The sequence below is a fragment of the Aptenodytes patagonicus genome, chromosome Z (genome assembly GCF_965638725.1).
Source record: "Aptenodytes patagonicus chromosome Z, bAptPat1.pri.cur, whole genome shotgun sequence".
Classification (NCBI taxonomy): Eukaryota; Metazoa; Chordata; class Aves; order Sphenisciformes; family Spheniscidae; genus Aptenodytes; species Aptenodytes patagonicus.
This window is the reverse complement of record NC_134982.1, coordinates 28,801,863-28,825,369: the sequence shown is the minus strand read 5'-3', so window position 1 is coordinate 28,825,369 and position 23,507 is coordinate 28,801,863. Positions and strand designations below refer to the sequence as shown.

Here is a 23,507-nt window from a genome sequence, read left to right as displayed (position 1 = left end):
GAGCCACCTTTACCACTTCCTCCTATAAAAGATACTGCTGTCCAGCCCTATTCCACCATTTTGGTTAGCAAGATGAATGTTTGAAATTCCTTAATGTCCAAAACTGCTTTTGTTTTTTCTTCTATTTAACACAGGGATGTGTGTGTGAATGAATCTGTACAATTCTGTTGTAGAAGTCAAGCTCAGCTGTATTCATATCATATTTTTCACTGTAGCAATTTTTTTCCCCTTCTTCAGAGCTCCCAGAAGAAAGGGTTAGACTATAACTAATTGACACTTAACTTTTACCTTAGAGAATGGAAAAGCCATCTCTGATAGAACCAGGGGATGCAGGTTCCTTATCTGAAAAATGATTCATGTTTGCACTTCTGAGTTTTTAAAAATTTCCACAAAAATGCAAAATAGTACTTCTAGTACTCATTTTCTAAGTATGTATAAGCGATAAAGTTGTGTAAGTCCTAACAGGCATAGATAAGAGTACATTCCTGTTCTAGACGGTTTACAATCTAAGCAAAAAGTCTACAATAAGAGAGGATCAAAATCCATTCCTCTCAGGAGCACAACATCAAACTTACAGAACAGGCTAAAGATAAAGCATGATAGATTTCCACATCCAAGACTTTGAGTTGATACTGGAGCACAGTGATCTTCAAGAAATACCCTCATTGCTTTCCCAGGTTGTCCTATGAATTAGAGGTATAAAGTCATAAACAATTCACAGATATTTTAAAACAGCATTTGTTAATCATAGTAGAGTCTGGAAGCATAACCATATCTGTTATCATTAAAGTCTTAGCTATCACTTGATGTATCAGCCTACCTACAAATTTCAAAAAGAAAACCAAACAAAATAGAACGATTCTCCCCCAAATTGTGACACTTCTTTAACCCACTGTAATGAGTATCTAAAATAAGGTGTACCTCTTACACGAAATCTACTTCCATTGTCAAAGCCTCCTTACACAAATGAGGTTAAAATGTCTCAGCTGAGGCATTTTCTCCATCACTGTTCCCAGCTCTTTTGGCCGCATTTCCTTATTTCTACAGATAGCTGCAAAAGATTCCTTCCTGGAAGCAGACCTCTGCTTCATCCACATTTATTCCGTTTACTACATGTCATCTTGCCTCTCTCCTCCACTACCAACATCTGTATCTGATTCTCTAAAAAAGGCAAGTTAGAGACAACTAGTAATTTGGTAAAAGACAGAAAAGTTACTCAAGAATTAAATCCCACAGTGCATATTCTGCAATGACCATGCCACATCTTGCCACTTACATGTTCTACTAATAACTTCCACTAAGAAAGCCCTTCTCTCCCAGACCCCTCCCCACAGATTAATAGGGAATAACACACCACATAAAATACCTTCTATTAGTGTCCTACTGACCCCTGAGAATATAAGGAACCATTTGTTCTACCAGTACATGTGGATGTGTTTCCATCACTGACACCAGGGTTTGTCATTCATGCAGCAGAGAGGGCATACCATGTTTGTTTGGGAAGGGGGAAATGGAAAGAAGCTCTTTGGGTAGTCGGGGTGTGGTTATGAGGTTCGTAAGAGACAAGGTAACTAAAACATGCGGTCTGGCCAGGGAGCCTGTCATTTCCTTTGCTTTAATAATAATTTAAGTGTGGCTATTTTCCCTGTACCCTTCTGAGTAAAGATTTTGTTTGGGGGATTAATTAATCTAAAGGAAGTTGCTTCATATCTACAACTGATTTATGCCATGCACATATTTTCTTTCTGCCTTGTTAGCTGTCTTTAAGGAACTGAAAGCATCAACTCCGTGTGCTTGGGATCCATTCAATCTTCCAGATCTTGTGTTCATTCCCTACTGAGGAAGTACAGAGGAAAAGCACAGACACTCAGCTTGTTGCTGTATAACCTCAGACTCCGTTCCACATCTCTGCAGTATTAGCCTAGTCTCTTTACTGTTTTTAAATTTCCCTGTGATATGCTCCTTGAATTGACTAAGGCTTTTTTTTTTTTTTTAAAGAGCATGAATCATGCTGATGTCTTCTCTCTTTGTGCACATGCTGGAAACAATTACAGTCCCAGCTCTGCAGTTTAATCAGCCTGCTATGCTCAGTGGAAACCCCACTGAAATCAGCAGGCCTCTGAAGACGCCGACGTACTGGAGGACTGCAGCCTGCAGTCAAATACTCTTCAATTCTACGGCTCTGTGCTTATCCTCTACTTCTTCCCTGTGAGCTTAGAACCAGTCCCCAGATGCAATATAAAACTGAGTCATATTACAGCACTTCAAACATAATAGTGTCTAAAAATACCAATGCAAACTCAGGTTGCTTGTGGTTATTAAAGACACTACAGTCGGGTTTCCTCAGAAAACAAGGACAGCATGTTCATATCTGTCTGCTCCACCCAATGACTTTTAAATCCTAGTGGCCAATTTCAAGCAAAACTGGCAGAGAGGTAGATGTCTCAGAGATACTAAGTTCCTACAAGTTTGTCCAATATAGAAATGAGTAAAAGAAAGAAACTGTATTCATGGTCTTACACAAGGAGAGACTACCTGCTCTCTTTATTGATCATCAGAAAATCTACCCAGAGAAGAAAAAAAAAATGCAAAATTTATTTCATTAGTTTTCTGTGCACAGAATAGCTTATTTAAAGAGTAACAATAATAAATAAATAGGTGAATGTTTATTAGGTGACTAATAAATAGGTGTACTTAATTGGTATAGAACAGCCTTGCTCTGTGGAAGCTACAACCACTGAAAACAGAACTGAAAGCAAAAATGCTCAGTGCGTCTATAGCCACCAGCCCTTTGGGATGACCAGGTGGGTTAGCACTTACCTGTAAACAGCAGACTTAGTTTAGTATGTTACAGCCCCCCAGCAACTTCAGCTACTCATCCTTGCCCTCTACTTCCCCAACAGAGTTTACTGATCTCTCAGTTGCGCCAAAGAAACCTATGAAATAATGCAGATTTTCTAAATATGCCTAAAAAGATGAACAGAGGTAGGCAACATGAACAGCTGAGGCGGCACGGTTGAGGAGACAGTCACACCAGGCAAAGGGAAGGGTGTATGTAACAGGCAACCTGAAACCTCTGCCACCACTTGAACAGCAAAGTCTAACAATTGCCTCTGAGAGGACCAGAAAAGACTGCATGGCCATTTCCACGTATCTCACGGCATGCTGGGGGGCAGGAGGGGAGATGTGCAGGTGTTAATGTGCTGCGTGCGTGTTTGGTATCACATAATAAAGAATTGCTTTTTACTTATAGCATGACAAGATTAAGTAACATTCTGCTATGGATAGCCTGTATCAAACAGCTTCCACCAAGCCTTCCCGCTCCGATTGCGTGGATGGGCACAGTGAACAACAAAACCAGGATGTTTTGTGATTCATTCCCTTCAGGTGCAGTTCACAGTCTAAACAGGCCTGGCATAGTCTGAACCTTTCTCTCATCCTGCCGTTTATTCCCCCTCCTTCCAGTGTGCCATCACTTTTTTTGGAGGGAGTGAGATTAGATCAGCTCCCCAGACTTGCTGAGTGTGTGACCACATAAATCTGACTGCATGACCAGGAGCAGTGCTGGGGACACCTGGCAGCCAGGACTCACCTCCTCCTGAACCGCTGTGCGGCCCAGCCCTGCAGAGATTCACTAAGTGGATGAGGCGCCAGCATTTCCCAGGGAAGCCTGCCGGATGGTAGGAAGAGCTTCTCCTCCAAACTTGCAAAGTGACATAGGCTGAAAGAGGATGACAAACCCTACTGAAGAAGAGGGGTTTGGTTCTTAGTAATTCTATGGCAAGGCATCTGTGTTCTTTGCTCAAAGATGCAACCTTCCTTATGAAGACACTCTCTTTTTTTTTTTTTTGTGTAAGCTTAAAAGTCTTTTCCATAACCTGGAGCATGTGACTACATAGTTAACCTTCCACACAAGGAAGATTGCTGAGGGAGCGATGGCTGACCAGCTCCTCAGTTACACGGCAGTAACAGCATGCAGGTGTCAGCTCCCTCATCGCTATGGGTTTAACTGATGCATCAGCTGAAACAACAGCGATGACACTTCAGTGTTTGCATTAAACATTCAATTAGAGGTGGCTTAAAACCTGAATTCCTCCTCACTGTGACTTCCAGCTTTCAAATGCTTGATTTGCCTTCTGAACACTTCACAACAACTTTCCAAAATTCGTACTGGGATCTGTCAAAACACCTAGCTTGTTTAGTTAAAGCTTGAAATACTTAACTGCAGCTCAGACTTCTGCTTATTCACAATATAGTCTATAACACCATCTGCAGAAAGTCTGTTAAAAAGTAACTTCTGCTGAGACTGAAATTGTTTTGTAGCACTACAAGAGATGCGTTAGTTTTCCCTTCATAAAAATGTAACCCAAATCAAGACTTTCCCATACAGAAACTAAACCGCTCAAAATTTCCGACCCAGCAACGCTCCCTCGTTATTCCTTCGCGCGGTTTCACGGGCAGGACCATAAGACGATAGCTGAAGGAGGACTCCCCGCCAGAGCAGCGAGGAAGGCCCGCCCGCCCCGGCGGGGACCATTTCCCCGGCCCCTTCCCTGACCGCGCAGCCGCGGGGGCCGTTGAGGGGCTGTTGGGGAGGCGGTGCCGCGAGCGGGCGGGCGGGCGCCGAGGCGCGCTCCCGAGGCCCGCCCCTCCGGTCCCGTGATGGCGGAGGCGGGACCGGGCTGCTCTCGGAGCGGGTCTCCGCGCACTGAGGGAGCCGCCGCAGCCGCCGCGCCATGGGCAGAGCCATGGGGCTGGCGGGGCTGCTGGTGGGGCTGTTCCTTGTGCCCGCCGTGCTGGTGAGCACCAGCCTTCGCCACGGCGCCCCGCGGGCTGAGCCCGCGCCAGAACCGGCCGAGTGGGAGCTGGCCTCGGGCGCCGTCCCCGAGGATTCGCTGTGGCCCCTGCCGCAATGGCTCCGCACGTCTCGCCGCCAGCTGCAGCTGGCCCCCGCCCGCTTCCAGCTGGTGCACGGCGCCGGCTCCTCGGCAGGGCCGGCCTGCGGTCTGCTGCAGGACGCCTTCCGCAGGTGAGGGGCGGCGGGGCCGGGGGCGCGGCGGGGCTGCAGGCGGCGGCAGCGGTTACCTCAGGGCCACGCCGGCGCCTGTGCTTCACCGGCAGGTACTACGAGTACATGTTCGGGCAGTCCCGCCGGAGGCGGGGCCGCAGGCCGCTCGGCGCCCGAGCGGAGCCCGAGCTGTCGCAGCTGCAGGTGGTGATCGAGTCCCGGGACCCCGGCTGTCACAGCTACCCCCACCTCGCTTCCAACGAGGCCTGTGAGTACCGCGCACAGCCGGTCGCCGCGTTCCTCTCTCCTTCTACGGCTTATACAGCATCGTTACCGCTTGTTTTCCAATCGTGTGCGATGTAAAAGTCAGCTGGTTTTTTTTTTAAGGAACTGGAATCATAGGCTCACTGAGGTGCTGGAGAACATTTCGCAACAGTGGCAACCAGAAGATAATTCTTGCTCTTAACGCTGTGGGAAATCTCAGCCCAGAGTGAATCATGAAGCTGGTTAGAAGTGTAACCTATGATTTCTGCAGTTTAGCTAGCATTCAACTAATTTACCTGTTGCTATCCTTTCTAGTAACTATAATTAAGAATCAGAGGTATTATGCTGTGCTGTACCCAATTATGTGTGCTGAGATCTATGCGTAGTCAAGAGATCATCCTTTCTTTCAGTACAGGGTGTTGAGTGAAGGCTGGCTTTGCTTATTCACCTGCTGTCCTTAGAAATAACTACATTTGATTGAAGCTACCTACACTGGCTTATGTACATGATATTTCTGGTTTTCCTGGAAGACCAGAAGGTGTTCATTGAACTTCCTGTTATTCATCTTGCAGTATTATAAATCCACTTTCTTTCTATCAGTAGATACAAGAAAGGATTTAAAAACACGATGGTTATATTGGATTTGTTTTGCTATGCTTCTTTAGTTCTATGCCTGAAGTCTGAGTGGAGAAGTACTCTAAAATCAAGTCCTAATCACCAGAGAAGTTTCTTAACAGAAATAAGGATAGTATTGCTTTTTGTCTGGGCAGGTTAGCAAAGAATTCAACATATTCAATTCATCTAGTTCTGTCTTGAGATAATCTACTAGGCAAGGCAGTTGTTTGGTATCCAGGATACAGATCCTTAGAAAAAGATCCTTTTAATCTTAAGTCATATATCCGCAGCAGGATTAATTCCACCCGACTTGTGATAGAATGTACTGATTTTAAGTTTACTCAAACTTTTTGGTACATTTAGCCAAGTAGTGCAATTTTTGTGTGCAAGTTTATCATACGTTTCAATGCAAATGAGGTATAGCAGCAAAATTGCTAATGCTTTAGAAACTTTCTGCCACAGTCAGGTTATTATACTGCTTTGCTACTAGTTGAACTTTGAACTGGTTTGTGAACTTCAGATTTTAACCAAAGCTAGTTCTTCTCTTCTGTCAGGGAATTCTGTCAGATTGTGTGATTTTTAGGTTGCACTCTTCAGAACAGTCAGAGTTTTTCCCTCTGCTGTAGGAAAGGAGATTTCTGTTACAAATAACATGAAGTTTACCTCATGTAGTAAGCTGAGCTCTCCAGACTTCAGCAAGATTTTAATTTTGTACTTTTAATGGGATAGCTTGTTCAGGGAACAAATGCTGAAATACGCAGTTGTTAGTCATTTGCTGGATTGAGCAGTCTGGCTCCTTTTCTTAATACAGATGGTATGGATCAGTCAGTGACTATCCTACAGCAAGAGTATTGGATATGTAAAGTACAAGTTATCTACCCTTCTCCCTCATGGCTTCTTGCCCGCTTGTGTAAAAGGTTCCAATAGCCATACAAAACTTGCTGTTCTGACTTCATTTAAGGTATGATGTATGTTCAGAAAAAAGCCTGCTGTCTTGGAAGTAAATCCCTGACTGAACCACAATTTACCACAGAAAGACCCGTGGAGATTGCAGTAGTCTTCTGTTTCTTACCCAGAACTTCCAGTATATGCAATCTGTGTTTAGATTAAAATGGAACTTGAGGTACTTTCTTCATGTCCCTGAATGGCTTTTCTCTGGTAGTTTAGACAAATGTTTGAACTGTATAACTTATAACCAACCGTTCTTTCATGCTGAGGCAGATCCAATAAATCATTATACAGCAATTTACCCCTCTGATTTTTTCTCTGCTGCTTCAAATGTGTGACTCTGGTTAGTTTATTACTGCTTTGATGTTTAAATAATAATATAAATATATAGATTTATAGATATAGTGTATTTTTATACATATATATGTGATTTTTAAAAAAATTAACATATTTAAAGGATACTTGTTTCTTCACTAAAACTTACTGAATCACCTTAAATGGAAAAACTAAATTATTTTAGCTTTTTTTTTTTTTCAGTACTTTGTACTGTACTTCAGTACTCAAACTTAAGGGAGGATTGTTGTGGATACCTTCAGATACCATTCTTCATTTTACTTACCTCACTTCATCTCACTGCCCCCATACACGTGCTCATTAGATGGTGGGGTCTGATTTTTTTTTTTTCTCCTTTGTAATTAGACCTTTATAGTAAGCACCTCACAATACTACTTCACAAGCTATATCCCTAAAAAAATAGGTAAGCATAATCTATATAAAAGGAAGGTAAAAGGAGAAGTAAACTTCTGCAGTTAGGTCTGGCTTAGTTACCCAACCCTTATCACCTATATCTTAAATGCAAAAATATCATCTGATATGTTTTAAATCAGTTGGGTTAAACTTGGCTGGAATTCTGGCCCATGTGCAATATTTAACATTGCCATTATTAAGCACCGTATTTGTTTTAGCATCTTACTGATCACCTGTAGACTCTCTGACTAGTAGCTTGCATTATTTCAGGAGCACATAAATGAAAAATAGCTGCACGGTATCACTGTTGAAAACAGCATTGGTTAGAATTTAAAAACCAAAGTCAGCACTTGAAGAATCTTTTAAATGCCTGTTAGCATCGTCCTGTCAATCCATGCTTCCTTGAGGAATAACTTTTTTTTTTTCTTTTCTTTAGATCATTTAACTGTAACTGAGCCTGTGGCTGTACTGAAAGCAAATGAGGTATGGGGTGCTTTAAGAGGTAAGCTGATACTTTTCCTATAGAGCTATTTGTTCTGGGCTTATACAAACTCCATGCCAGACTAAGAACCAGCTGACCACTGAGCCTTGCCCTCATTCAGTCCTTCATAGGAAGTAAGCTTGGGCATAGAGGCCAGAAGGATACCCAGATGTGTGTTGGTCAGATCCTCAGTCCGGATGCTCAGCATCTCAGATCCAGTGGCACATCATAAGTGCATTTTTGCTGTGCCTGAAATCAGCCAAGCCAACCAAATCCTGGGTGCTAAAAAGCTCTCTGATCTAAAGCGTGAACAGATTATTCTCTGACTACCTCTAATAACTGAATATGCTGGACACATCACCAAGAAGATGATAATGAAGTTTCAGTCTGCTGTTCTTACTGGAATGTTAGTCAAAATTAGCAGATTTTTCATGCTGAATTAGAAACTCACCAGTTCCAGAAATGACAGGAACAGATGCATCACAACACCAGAAATTCCTACCTTACTCTCAGTAACTCCCATACTATTCAGGGATTAATATGGTGCAGCTGAGCTGTAGTGCTAATATGCAGTACTTGTGTATAATGGAGAGCTTGAATGGTTCTCTCTTCAGAACTTCGTTAACTGTGGTGCTTGAGCAATTAAGGAAACTGCGCTAAAGAGAAAGAAACTCAGCTACAAAGCATTCTTTCTAGCTATGTGAACGCCTGTAAATAGTTTCGGTCCTGTTTTTAACTAAAAATTTAAGGACAAGTACTGACTGGGTTGTATTCCAGATCACTTTCTTGGATTTTTTTTTTTTTTTCCCCCCCAGGTTTGGAAACCTTCAGCCAGTTGGTTCATGAAAATGACTATGGAAGCGTAAGTATAGCTATTAACTAAAACCACAGTCCTGATAACAAGACAACCACGTTCTTCATTAGGTGCTCTTCTAGAAACAGCAGATCTACTAGTTTCATTAAGTATTTTTTCAGAAGATGATCGTGGAAAGCTGTTAACAAACTGAAAAGTAAGTATTTCCTGTTTGAAATGATGAATATAAAATGGGAATTCTAATTTTTAAATCTCCTTCTTATAGTTTCTTGTCAATGAATCTGAAATTGACGACTTCCCAAGATTTGCTCATAGAGGAATCTTACTAGACACTTCAAGGCATTATTTACCACTGAAATCTATTCTTACAAACCTGGTAAGTGGGCAGTTTTGTATCATTAATAACGAAGGCTTTTTGTTGTTGTGTTTTGCTCCCTGAAGTAGGTAGCAACTGGAGCTGGTATGAAAGGAGAACCCATCTCCTCCGGCTGACTTCTAGAAGAACAGAGTGAACTTTGCTAAGTGACGGTCAGAACATACACCGGAGAGGAATTGAGTGGGCAGACACAATGATTAGTGAATCTGTAAAGGAGGCTGGAATTTGTGGTACCTTGGGTTTTCTGTATTTTTTGTTGCCTAAACCAGCTCAGGTATTTCTTGGAAGCATGTTCTGCGACATCTGACTGTCACCAAGCAGTACAGGGGAGACCTTGCAAGTCCTGGCTTCAGTGCCAGTGGTTGTAGGAAAGTTCCAGTCTTTTCAATAACCAGGCTTTAGTAGTCCTTTCTTAGGCTGCTAAGAGCAAGCCAGTAATTAAGTAGTACAGAGCAACGGGGGAAATTGTAAATGTTCATTGGAAGCTACTGATTTTTTTCGCCGCATCTCTTCAAAAAGAAGAACCACACAAACAAACCAAACAACTTTCTCCAAAAAGCTTAAGTAAGCACACTAGGAATTGTATACTCCCACCTTGATGGGAAAGTGGTGAATTTGTGTAATCATAGCAGCCAAAGCTGTGGGTTTTTCTGTTTCGTACTCCCCTTTTCTGCTGTTGAGATCCTTGTAGCAGGGCTTATTTGGTGGGTTTAAATGGAGAAGCCTTTGAGTGCAGGAGCATGCAGTTTCCTGTCTTGTCTCTGTCTTGCTTTTCCAAGATGAAATAGTGTTAGAAATTTCCCTTCCATGTTGCAGAACTTTGCAGAGCAGGCTTAAGATGGGCAGGAAGACTGTGCAGGTAAAACCAGTCTTCATTTCTGAGGTCATCCTTGAACTGTGCTCAGAACTTGCCCCTCCATGGGTATTTACCACTTGTATTTACCTTTAAGATCAGTCCCTGTTCAGCAAGTAGTGTTTGTGTGGTGTTTCATTTACAACTGAGGGTGCTTCAAAGTCTCAAGTAGTTACTTATGTCAATATTTGTTGTCTTTTCTAAGAGACAACAATGTCCAAAGACTAACTTGACTCCTGAGACTTGCATTTCTAATCATTTTTGTGTTTCTGTAACTGTTGCTATTCTGTTTTCTTTCCTTAAATTATGTCTGTGGCTCTAATACTTTCCCAGAGCTACATTTTAGGACATTTTGCTGGTTTAAGAACAAGCGTGCTTTTCTTCCCACCTCTCTGCCTTCTTGAATCCAGGCTAACCTAATAAAAAGCAGCAGTAATCCCTTCACTGACATGTGGTAATTAGATGCTTAAGGCAGCAGGTCAAGTACATTTCTTGTCTGTGTTCAGCTGCTGTACTGTATTTCCAGGAAGGGCATTGTCCTTGAGGAAGGAGTGGCTGAGGTGAATGTCAGGAGATAGAAAATTCTATGTGGAAAGATGGTATTTGATAGAAATGCATGAAGACATGCAGTAATTAAAACTTTGCTGCCTAATAAAGCACATGAGATAACTTGGGGGAATGGACAAGGTATAAATCTTCCTTTGGATTTGGTGGGACTTCCTGAAGAGATTTTGGCACTTCTTTAAACACACCACTAAAGCTTGATGAAAAAAGAAAGGGGGAGGGGTGGAAATAATTGTATTGTGGCAAGGGATTGGAAGCAATTTTGTTGCAATTACTCAGTCCCAAACAATGTAGAGAACACTTACTCTGTCTGCTCACAGCACACAACACTTCTAGTGACTAAAAAACTTGCATAACTCGGGGTATGTGTGTAACTGTCCATCTGGAGTCATAATTCTAAAATAAGTGTGTTAACACTTATCTTGATCTTCAAATTCAAAAAAGGGAAGTACTCACACTGTAATGACTGAAAACATAAGGGGAACACTATCTTCTGCGGGGAAGATGCATGGTTTATTTCACATGCATTTGAAATGGATTCTGCAGAAGTCACTAGCAAGGGATATACTAAATAGTAGGAAACTCACTCATGCTGTTCAGTTTTTGAGTCCAAAGTATTTAGGTGGCAAAGTATAAGCTTCTCTGTAAGCTGAAATAGCTGATGGTGCATAGAGAATTACCCAGATATGTTCTGAAGTGGAAGAAATTCATAACCATTTATAGCAGTTCCCCTTCTACCAGCCAGTGTAGCATGATCAGATCAAGAGCTTGTCGATAGGAGTGGTGCAAATAGATGGCAGAGGAACGGAGCTATAGTATAAACAGGCTGGTGCGTTTTGGTGTGTGCTTCTAGGATTTGGTAAAACATGGTATGCTTTTTCTTTGGTGTTTTGTTTTTTGGGTGGGTTTTTTTTTTTTAAGTTGTTGCTTTAAGCATGCAGGATGTACTGGGACAAGACCACCTCTTTTGCATAGGTTTTCTGTGAGAGTGAAGTGCTTAACTAAACTGTATTGCATTATTTGTTACAGGATGCCATGGCTTTTAACAAGTTCAATGTTCTCCACTGGCATATAGTAGATGATCAGTCATTCCCTTATCAGAGTATTTATTTCCCTGAGTTAAGTGACAAGGTGAGTAAACATCATTGGAGCAGGGTGGGAGGGCAGAAATCTGGCACATTCTTCGTCAAAATAAAATGCAGAGCTACCAATGGTTGAATATGTCTGCCTTGGCTGATTGTGAAACAGTACCAGAGGACCAGTAACCAGCAAGTCCATATTTAGAATCCTACCTGAGTGTCTGTGTAGACCATGTTCAAGTCTTCCTTGGTGGATGCATGGTAAATGATCTTCCTAACTCTTCTGTGCAAATTTGCTGGTGACAGTGATCCTCAGCGTTTGCAGGCCTTCGAGCAGTAATGGTGTGCAAATAACCTGTTGTGGTGAACACTGCTTGGATTTCTGTTGGTTTGTTTGTTTTAACTGGTAGACTTTCTGCCACTAAAACAAACGTAAGAGTTTCCTGTCAGCTCTAGGTTTGGAACCACTGCAGTAGTACTTTTGCCCTTTCTGAGATCTAGTTAACTTTACAAAACACAACATGTCTATAAGAGTTCCACATGTGAGAGGTTGTTTTCTAAAACAAATACAGTGCAATGTATCTCTTTATTTCCTGATTCACAGCAGATTTTGCTAATTAATGAAAGTCATCAGGAGGTTCTTGCTCAGTCACGGTACAGTAGTAGCCAAATCAAGCATGAATAATTAAGTAGACTGAGCCTAAGCATAAGATTTGTGATTCTGTTTTAAAATGTGTTGTGGTTTAACCCAGCAGGCAGCTGAACACCACATAACCGTTTGCTAACTCCCCCCCACCCCCACAGTGGGATGGGGGAGAGAATTGGGAAAAGAGACTAAAATTTGTGGGTTGAGATAAAGACAGTTTAATAGGACAGAAAAGGAAGGGAAAATAATAATGATAAAAGAATATACAAAACAAGTGATGCACAATGCAATTGCTCACCACCCACTGACCGATGCCCAGCCAGTTCCCGAGCAGCGGCTACCGCCCCCCGGCCAACTCCCCCCAGTTTATATACCGAGCACGATGTCACGTGGTATGGAACAGCCCTTTGGCCAGTTTGGGTCAGCTGTCCTGGCTGTGCCCCCTCCCAGCTTCTCGCTGGCAGGGCATGAGAAGCTGAAGAGTCCTTGACTAGTGTAAGCACTACTTAGCAACAACTAAAACATCCGTGTGTTATCAACATTGTTCTTGTACTAAATCCAAACCACGGCACTATACCAGCTACTGGGAAGAAAATTAACTCTATCATCACAGCTGAAACCAGGACAAAATGCTTGCTAGAATCTGACCCTCATTAAAATTATGTCATAGGCAGTGCTTGAGTAGATACCGTGAAGAATTTTATAATTCAAAAATTGCAGATGTTGGATGGTGCAGTCAGATTGTTTTTCCTAGTAATGGCTGTGGAGTTCTGTCCTATTCCCCACTGACAGCTGGAGAGAGGGAGATGGCCTTTGCCTCAATAGCTGCCTTTTTGAAAGGCTTCTTGTTTACCATTGTCTCTTCTGAGTAACTCAGCTGTGGAAACCATTTCCAGACAAATAGAAGCTTAAGGTGCTATTAATCATGAGGAGTCATGATGCTTTTCTTACGTAGTTTGGCTCTTTGGCAACCATCTGTTTCACCAAACTGTAGCAGTCTGGGTCATTTGTCACATTTGTTGGCTGTGTGGGAGTGGAATAACGCTCAAATTCAGCATCACAAAACAAACATGCCCTGATGCTAAATTGGGCACTGTATCAAAACTGACAAGAAGAGGTGTTGGAAGAAGATGCCATTCTTTCTGACTTGGCAGAATTTTTCCATTAGTCTTGCATGTCATGTAACAAAGTCCCTGTGTTTCAGAACTAATGATGCAGAGGTGGAGGGGAAAACTAACTTGCCTCTGTACAGAAGAATTGAAAAATGTATCTTTCAAAAACCTGACGGAATAGAAACTAGCTTTTCTGTTTTCTTCAGTAACTGTGAGCTAAGGAGGAAAGGTCGGTCTCCTCAGGAGATTTGTCTTGTTGTGGCAAAAGGGGTTAATTTTTGTGGGGTTGCTTTGGGTTCCCCCACCCAGTCCCCACTAGTCAGCCGAAAAGTTCTGTCAGTACAGTTGCACATGTGATAAACCAGGAAAGGCCAACTTATAAAACTGCTCTCCATTCTAAATTATAACACTTTAACCCAAACTTTGTGAGGTGCTGGTAGAACATTTTGTAAACTGTCTCTAAATGTGAATACTTTACAGGGAGCATACTCCTATAACCACATCTATACTCCTACTGACGTCCGTCTGGTGATTGAGTATGCGCGGTTAAGAGGCATCAGAGTTATCCCAGAGTTTGATACCCCAGGACACACGCAGTCTTGGGGAAAAGGTACGTCCAAGAAAGTATTAATGGTTAAAAGATTGTGGTAAGTAGGGTGTAGCAAGCAAATGAACTTGTTAAAAAGCAGCCTGTAAAGTGCTTTGAAAGGCCCTTGATAAGAAGTAAGCAAGGGGCAGACTCAGTGATGGTCATGATCTTTACATTTTAGAGGAACTAAAGTGAACGGAGAAGGCTGACACTGCCTGTGCTGGATGTGTGTGCAAAGGCACAGGTATATTCTGTCTGCCTTAGACTTCATGTTGTTGTTATCCCCCCATCCAGTAGTCTTGAGTTTAGAGTAACAAGGCAGTGGCTAGAAATAGTGAGTTGCTGTCTCTAGAGTAGAGATTTTTGTTTTGGGAAGGTTATTTCAAAGTGGTTGATGTTTCTGTCTATTAGTAAAATGGTAATCTGCCAGCGTACAAAACACAGCAAAATTGGATGCTTCTTCACTCTCTATCTTCTGGGTTTCAAAGCAATACTTCTCTTAATAGAGAATGCTTGAACCCTGACAGTGGTGGTGTTTACGTGTACTCAGGGGCCAGGGAACCTTATGCCTTAATTCAAGGTGCGCTGGCTGCGATTTCACTGTAATTAACATAAGACAATTTTGGCCAAACTGGAAACAGTAAAGATTTTTCTAGCGCTTCATAGCTTTAGCCATGGGGCAAGTCTTGTGCTCATCCTGTGGGGATGTGGCCATAATGTTGGAAGATGCCTCAGGCTCTTTCTCACTAATTTATAATGAGGAGGAAAAGAACAAAGCAAAAACTAAATTTGCTAAACAGTCTTTCTGAATCCTTCGTCTCACGTGGTCTTTGCTGTTATGGAGCACTAATAAAAGCCAGTGGCTCGCCTGGTGATACGTGAGGTGGTCTACATTCATATTAAGAGCAAGGTTCAGCTCCCTTGCCTAAAATCAATTGTTCCCGATAGCTTCTTGTATAATAGCTTTTTTTAATGTGATGCACAGGAGCCAGTCCTGGCTTTGCCTATGAACCTGGGTAGCTATGCTTTGTTTGCATTCAAATTCAAGATATTGGAGAGAAGTCTTAAGGCATGCAAGGAGGGTAGTGGAATCAATCTACCACTAGGGCCCTGTTTGGGGGAAATGTGCTCAGAGTAGGAAACACAGCGCCAGGGAGGTGCTGCTGCTGCAACCATAGTTTACCAAATAAACTGGACTTAGGAATCTCCAACCTACATATAGTAACTTTTTCCTATTTTGTTATCCTGGCTCATGTTGCTTCGGATATCTTGACTCAAGAACCAGTGCTTAGTTTTGATGTCTGTCTAGCCTTCCTTTCTCGTGTAGAGGTAAATTCCTAGCAGACTAAGGTAGGACATCTACCTTGATCCATGTGCCTCCCACCTACTTAGATGTTAACAAAGCAGAGTAATGAAAAGAGAAAAGAGGCCTCTGGAGCACACTCATTATATTTGGCTTCCTTCTAATTGGCTTCCTTCCTAAATCCGTTAAAGCTTTTTTATTCAAGTAGTCATCTAGAAGCTGTTTTCCAGGTATAGTGACATGTTCCATAAATTAGTGTGTGTTTAAATCACAAATCTAAAAGTCAGAGTCCTGATTTCCAGTTAGAGGGTTCTTCAACGTTGGGCAAGTTGTTTTATTTCATCCTGCCTCTATTTGATCATACTCAGAATAGATAAGCACTTAAGTCATGAATATTAACCTTTTTGATATGGGTAACTGCCTCTTCCTGCTAGCAAAGTTAGCATACAGACATGGAACTGAATATCCTCTATTAATTGTTTCTATTAGGTCAAAAAGGTCTTCTCACCCCTTGTTACAGTGGAGAACAGCCAACTGGGTCCTTTGGACCTGTAAATCCCATTTTGAATACAACTTATAACTTCATGACTAAATTCTTCAAAGAGATCAGCAGTGTATTTCCAGATGCGTACATTCATTTGGGAGGAGATGAAGTGAACTTCGATTGTTGGTACGGTGACACTTCAAAGAATAAATATCTAGTGCCTCTTAAACTTGCTTAAATCCATCAATTATGGAACTCAGTTGTGTGAGACAGTTTCCACTGCTTAATCCAAAGATCTCCACTCTTACTTCTGTTAACTATTTACAGGCAGAGCATTTGTGATCCTCAACAAGCAAGTGATGTTGTGCAGATTTTGCTTTGACTAGTAGTTTCACAAATGTTCAGGTACTCTAAAGGATTTCTTTATGAAAATTAACCTGGCAGGAAGGAGAACTGGTATGGTAGAAAAGTACTTTATAAGATAATTAACACTTAAATGCTTTGTGTTAAAGGAAGAGCAGTTCTTTCCATGGAGTTCTGCCTTCCAGAAAATCTGCTAACATTAAGTATTACAGTACTGACTCTTGTGTGCTTGTATTAAAAGTATGGTGCGTGTTAATAAAGTTTTTCAATTGATTGTGGATTTTTAATATTTTGGAGTCTCTCTGCTGGGGTAACTAGTAATACAGAATTTGGAGCAGATCTAGTTGGATGAGTATTCAAATTGATCTAGTTAGTATTTGTGTGTGCTCTTGAAACGTCAAATCTGAACACTCAGGACTTGCTTTAATTTTTAAAAAGAAAGACATTTTCTGACAAACGCTTTATCTCAAAAGTGTTGTTTGCTTTTGGGGTATTTCCCAAATTCTTGATGTCACTCATGCAGAACCCCTGGTACTATGGCTGCTCAGTTTCCAGACCTTCCCACAAAGTCGCAGGGAAGCCAGGAACCCCAGAACTCTTAGGAGCTCAAGGCAGCCTGCCAGAGACTGCTTCAGAACAGGGACTTGAGTAGTTCTACCAGAGAAGTAGGACTATTGGCTTTATTTCAAATTGGGATTAAACCGTTTCAAAATGCCTAAATCATGTTAGCCTGCTGCTTCTGCTCTGTTGTGCATTCTAGGCTACGGTGTGCCCAAGGCATCAGCTAGTGTGCTGTGCATGGGTGGAAATGGTTGGGAAATCTGGTTTAAAACAAAATTACTTTTTTTTTTTACTTGTTTTGTTGTTATTATTTAAGGAAATCTAACCCTGCAGTGAAAGAATTCATGAAGAAGCAAGGATTTGGCATTGACTATGCTAAACTGGAATCTTACTATATTCAGAAGTATGTTGTTTTTTTTTTTAATTCTTGCTCAGCTTTTCACAGCCACTATCTGAGGGTGGTGTCGAGGTGCAGATACTGAAGCTGATTTAGGTTAGCCTATATTGTTTGCAAAAATTGCCATGTACTGGGGACTACCCAGATTTTTATTTTAATACACTGAATGTAAAGTTCACAGCTTTAAAATGTGGGACACAACAAGGGCATGTAGGCTAGTTCTGCGCACACTCTGAATGTATTGGGTATCTTAAATGAGGTGTCTGCTGTAATGTCAGCACACGGGGTGGGGGGGAAAAGTCCTAAGGTTTCTGCAGTCATTTATTTGTCTCATTCTTAAATAACATGTATTTAGAGCCCTGTATGAGTTGCTGGTAGTTCCGAACATCAGTTTGTGTTACTGCACATGCATATCCTTGTACGTGGGAGAGCATCCTCTTTGAGGCAGAGCGCTGAAGGCCAAAACCAGAAAAAAATGTTTTTTTCTTGGTTCCCTATGCAGTGCTGGGAAAGGCCTGATGTGCCTTAGGGTAGAAAACATCGCTAATTTGTGTGCTTGTACTGACCTCATTGAAGTTCACAAACATCTTATTTCTAAATTCTAGGATTTTGAACATTGTTTCCTCCTATGACAAAGGATACATGGTCTGGCAAGAAGTGTTTGATAACAAAGTGCAGGTAAGATGGGAAAGTAAGAAAGATACTCTTGCATAACAGCACAATATTGTGGGAGGCTTCCAAAGTAGACTATTAAGTAGTTATGGTTGTGTCTCTTAAGAGTTAAACCAAGTCTGCTGACTTTAGCAAGTCTCCCCAGGTGTGGGGCCTGCCTTGAAATTATCATTTATTGAACATGTAAAATAGGTGGAATAGGAACACCAGCATTGAAGTGCATTCTAAGGGTGCACAGATCATATAATATGCTCTAGAGCATCAGAGTAAAGGGAAGTTTCTATGTGTTTCCATATATTTTTTTTTCCTTGCATAACTGTGCGTAACTGGTCTGGTAACACCAGGTGCTCAGCTTTTCAGAGCTGGTCAGGTAACTGGTGAATGTAGGAACCCTCTTAGGGCATGAACTGTCTATAGTATAACCTAGGCTTCACTCTAGTGTGAACTGTTTAAAACCAGCAAAGAGCTAATCGGCTTTAGATGCGGGGGGGCCGGGCAGAATTACAAAAGGTAGCTTCCAGAATGATGTTCTTCTTCAGAACAAAATACCCAGTTTTGAAATCCATCATCCTTTTTCCTAGGATTGTCTTTAATGTTTTGGGGTGGGTTTTTTGTTTTGTTTTTCCCCCTTTTAGCTTAAACCAGAGACTGTAGTTCAAGTGTGGATGGAAAACAACTATGCTCATGAACTGAGCAGTGTCACTGGAGCTGGATTCACTGCTATCCTGGCAGCTCCCTGGTACTTAGACTACATTAGTTATGGGCAAGACTGGAAGAAATACTACAGCGTTGAACCGCTTAACTTCCCTGGTTTGTTACTTTTTTTTATATGCATGTTCTGTGCATGAAGTCTTTGGTTCATAGTAAGGTGTAAATGGAAAGAATAAGGCTCTTTAGAGTGGTCATGCAGTCACTATGATCAGATACGCTGTAATCAAAGGACTTTAATGTCAGCTAGGGATCTGGAAAACTCAAATAAAAAAAAAAAGCAACTTTCCACTTCTTACGGGGAAAAGTGTTACCTTCCTCAAGCATCTGGCACTGGGGCTTGTGTGAGAAAGGATGCTGGACTAGGTGGGCAGATGCATCATGAACTAGGGGCAGAGTTGTGCAAAATGCCTGTTGGTAAACATTGAATTTGTATGTTTGCAAGCTTCTGGAGCGTTAGACTCTTCTAGAAAAAGACGTTCTCTCCCTCTGGCTAAAGCTGATACAAACATCTTATATTTTCCCTGGGGCTTTCACTTTGTGCAAGGTAGCTCTCAGAGCTGATTAGGGAGAACACCTGACTTCATAGCTTTTTCAAGTAATGTTCTGTGTATGATAAAATAAACAGTTTCAATCAGGACTGAAATCTCTGAAAAATGTCAGAAGGCTTGAGGAATGTCTTCAGAGGATAAAAGATAAAATCCTTTCTGACAGAGAAGGGAAATGGGTTCTCTGGGCAAATGGCTTGGTGGTTCTCACATTCAGTAACAAGACTACCAAGTTAGTGCTCAGGATAGATATTTTATATGATAAACAACTGAACATCAATCCTGTCTCAATGTTGGAAAATGAAATTGTTGATATATGCCCATCTTCTGGGCAAATAGAAATTCTAACTTTCTGCTTTGAATTCAGGATCTGAAAAACAGAAAAAGCTTTTAATAGGTGGAGAAGCCTGCCTGTGGGGGGAATTTGTGGACGCAACTAACCTCACACCAAGATTATGGTATGAACGGCTTTACTGTTAGATTTTAGAAAGCCAGCTACAAGGTGCATTAATTAATCCAACAGGACTGTATATTAGTGGTAACAGTGCTCTGTGCTGAACCTGAACAGCTATAAAAATTGATGCTTCTGCATATATAAGACCTGGTGTTAAAAACTTTAACCCATTCTTGGTTATAGACCATACCTACTCTAAAACAGTGTATCTTTATAGGCCTCGAGCAAGTGCTGTAGGGGAAAGACTCTGGAGCAGCAGGAATGTGACCAACTTGCAGGATGCCTATAAAAGACTGACCAATCATCGGTGCCGCATGCTCCGGTACGATTAACAGCTACAGTAAAGCTTGGTTCTCATGCCTTATAACCAGTGGATTTCAAGTACAGGCCTAAACTGCTGGCCCGGAAATGAAGGGAGGGGAGCTAGCAGTCTAATCTGACTATGTAAATGTCATCCCCAGTGTTTCTGTATCCACAGAAGAGGAACAACAGATACACTAAGACAGGAGTTCTAGACAGTTTTGCAACTAACATTTTCAGAACTCATTAACTTTCTTCAGTGAAAGACTAGAACTCATCTATGTCTCTTTCCTCTAAAGGAAAAACAGACACTGTGACTGACTTGTTTCAGACAAAAAGGATATTAAAGGGTATGTGGGAGGAGTACACAGAGAGGAGAAAAAGTAGACTTTTAAAAAAAGTTGTTAATTATTTATTATAAATAATAATTAAAGACCTGCAGCAGGCAATCAAATGGAGCTGTTTGCATGAGAGGTGAGCTTGAGCAAGCTATTCTTTCAGGTATTGCCTTAGTGTAGGGACTGAAAGGGGTGGATAAGGAGTCCCTGAAATTTTAATTCATTTATGACTACTGTAAACAAAGTCAGTTCATAACATATTCTTCTCTGCAGTTCTTTCCTAAAAAGAACCTAGACAAATTACCGGTTAATTATTGCGAGTGCTGTCTTTGTATATTTGCAGTTGTAGAAATGAGTGATTTCTAGGTCTTAAGTCCAAGTTTGACTCCACTTTTAAAAGTATACAGTCAGAGAGCCTTTTAGCTTTTTCCAAATGCTGCTACTAAGTTGGACTGCAGCAAGAATGCAACATGCCATTTAATTTCTCAAAGTTTATGACAAGTCATTGAAAATCCCAACAGCGTGAAGAAGTATTTTCAAATACAGTAGATGATACAAATCAGCTTTTTAGAGAACAAGATACAATGGCACTTACAGTCAGCACTTAAGGACTCTGTACATGTCTTAGCTTGATTATCTGTTGGAATCGCTGACTTTTAGCTTACAGTATAAACTAGCTCTTTAATCAAGTTAAGAGTGACTGAAAGACTCATAACTTTTCACTTGGGTTTATTTCAAGCTGGCTTAAAATAATGCTGTAGGAGAATAGCTATATGTAAATTGTGTTATCTCCCTCAGTCATGAGAAAAATAGATACATTAAGAGAGAGTTAACAAATACATGTTAAAAACAAGATTAAAGGGCTTTAAAAATGTGTGTCCTGTCACTTTACAGGACTGTGCATCTCTTGATGGGGTTCAGAGAAGACACTGATAGAACTGAACAGTGAAGTATACAGTGCCTGTACCTCTAGGATTAGGATTTTACTGTGAACTAAGCCATTCCTGGACCTGGTTAACTATTGCTGCATCTCCAGCTTCTTCCTTAATGCTGGCACTTGTATTGCTATACAGGGAGCTGATCCAGATGACTGCAGCTGCTCTGGCAGTGCTAGCATGAGAGATGCAGAATGCAGGGGCAGACTAAGGACTACTCCCTGTACTTGTTGCACACTTTTTCCTTAAACTACTTTCTGGTGCTAACACTGCTTTGCTGGCATATAAACTTACAGTGAACAATTCCTGTTATAAGCAGACTACCTTAATAAAAGGACATGTCCTCCTGAAAAGGGTTCCTTTTATATAGACTTTGAACCAAAAACCCACTAGAGAAACCACTTCCTTTCCACTGATGAAATGAGCATTCCTTGGAGCTGCAGTTCTGTTGCCTTTCACGTATACAGGGCTTCCTTAGCAGTGTGCAAAGTCATAGAGCTGATGTAATCAGTCAGGCTGTTGTAAAGTCTTAGAGCGTGGGCAAAGGACTCTGTCCCTACTAACATTTTATACATGGTATATACAGACCATGGCAGTTGTAGCAGGCCAAAGAGCATTTCCAAGCAGAACGAACAGCTCCGTCTTGCTCAGCAGCCGAGTACCAGGGAGTGAGGGGATGGGTAGGTAGAACTTTAACAGCTAGATCACAGTCACTGGAAGGACAGTAGCTCTGCCTCTCCAAGGCCAAGGCCACTGCTGCTGAAATAGTACCATGAAAGCAGTAGCTGCTGTTCAGATCTAAACTCAGCTTCCTATAACATACAGCAGCCCAAATTGCAGCAAAATGATGATGGGAGAGGGGAAACAAAAAGGTGGCCATATATTCCAGAGACCTAGACAACAACCCTGTCTTTTTCTAAGAGTAGGTCTGGCTTGAGAGGCAAGCAATAGTTCAGCTGACCTATTTCATTTTTCAGTTTCTTCCATTGCAGCTCTTAAGTGCAATTTAAACACCAGTGTATATTATCATACAAATCATTGTAGCAGTACAATCTAACTCTTAGATATCCAAGAAGCAGAATTTTGACTACAACTACTTCAGCTCTGAAACATCTTTTTATACTATCTTACTGCACCATCATAAGCTACAGGGGGCTTTTTGTTTGTTTTTAAAGCCACATGAGAACAGAATAATTTATGATACTGTAGCTGGAAGAAATCCTGTTTACTAAAACTGGCTCCCCAAAAAAATGAATGAAAATGACACAGTTAAAGCTGCATATGAAGGAAACATTGGGGTTGGGAGCCAGGGGAGTGTGCAAATGTCAACTGATTCATATTTTCACATTCTTATGACTTCTCTTCAATAAAAGCAATAGATTTTGCAGAGCACTGAGACAACTAGCCCCTGAATTTAAGCTTTTCAACCTGTTTTCCAATACCCTAGTACATCTGATTGTAATTCAGTTAAGTACAGTTCTCTGTGTCAATCAACAGTAGAATAGGGCCCTTTTTCACTTCCTAAACAGGCCATCTGTTATTTCTTGGAGGTAGTTTTGTTTACACAAAGATTAAAATAGAGTGCCAGTATCTCTCTTCCTGTCCACACAACCAGCCAGTTGTTTGATTCTAATCATACACATTCCACTTTATTTTAACAGCCGTGGCATAGCAGCCGAACCTGTGTTTGTTGGATACTGCACCCATGAAGCAAGAGAGCAGTAACTGCTACAAAGACTTCTAGTCAACAACCTGAAGTGCCTCAGGGGTATGAGTATATGTACATGCAGTTTGATATTTGAACCAAGACTTACATTTTTCACTTTTAAAATAAAGTTATTTGACATTCTTGTTGGAGTAAAAATGATGGTTTTTAACTTTCATTAGGAATCTGGGTTCTTCCCTGTGAAATCCCGAAACTTGATACCATAGAGTTACCAATTCCAGTTCCCTTGCATTCTAAAGTTGAGGGAAAATAAAGCTAAGATACTATTTAAATAAAAAGCAAACTATCTTTTTATTTCAAAGTATCTTATTATTTGCCACTCTTCTATGTAACCAGATAATTGCAAATCAGAACTGACTTGTAACACATAGCAAATCAGAACCATTACAGCCTAAATCACTCATTCCTAAAGGTAAAAAAAAAATCCTCCCTCAACATACTCCATTGTGGTAGGTAGGAGTCACGGTCCTGGGATAACTCTGCCTTTCCTGTATTTTTTGCACAGATCTTACTCAATTTGCAGAAGCATCCATTCCACTTACTTACTTGCTAAAGCAAACTCAGGTAGAAGTTACACTTAGTCCTGAACTCTGGTTCAAACTGGTTTCTAACAATATAGGAA

General features: G+C 41.3%; 1 protein-coding gene across 2 annotated transcripts; it reads left to right on the top strand.

Moving 5' to 3' along the window:
- Positions 1–4,692: 4,692 nt before the first annotated feature.
- HEXB (hexosaminidase subunit beta) lies at positions 4,693–23,023 on the top strand. 2 transcript variants are annotated; one of them, XM_076363257.1, is made up of 14 exons: positions 4,693–5,029; positions 5,122–5,276; positions 8,019–8,084; positions 8,879–8,925; positions 9,143–9,253; positions 11,700–11,801; positions 13,988–14,117; positions 15,889–16,069; positions 17,124–17,210; positions 17,810–17,882; positions 18,512–18,686; positions 19,500–19,590; positions 19,804–19,908; positions 22,821–23,023. In XM_076363257.1, the coding sequence occupies exons 1-14, from the start codon at positions 4,737–4,739 to the stop codon at positions 22,882–22,884; spliced, it is 1,680 nt and encodes a 559-aa protein (XP_076219372.1). In that variant the 5' UTR covers positions 4,693–4,736; the 3' UTR covers positions 22,885–23,023. The 2 variants fall into 2 exon arrangements, with proteins under 2 accessions (XP_076219372.1, XP_076219373.1); XM_076363258.1 differs by lacking the exon at positions 19,804–19,908.
- The last annotated feature ends 484 nt before the right edge of the window (positions 23,024–23,507 follow it).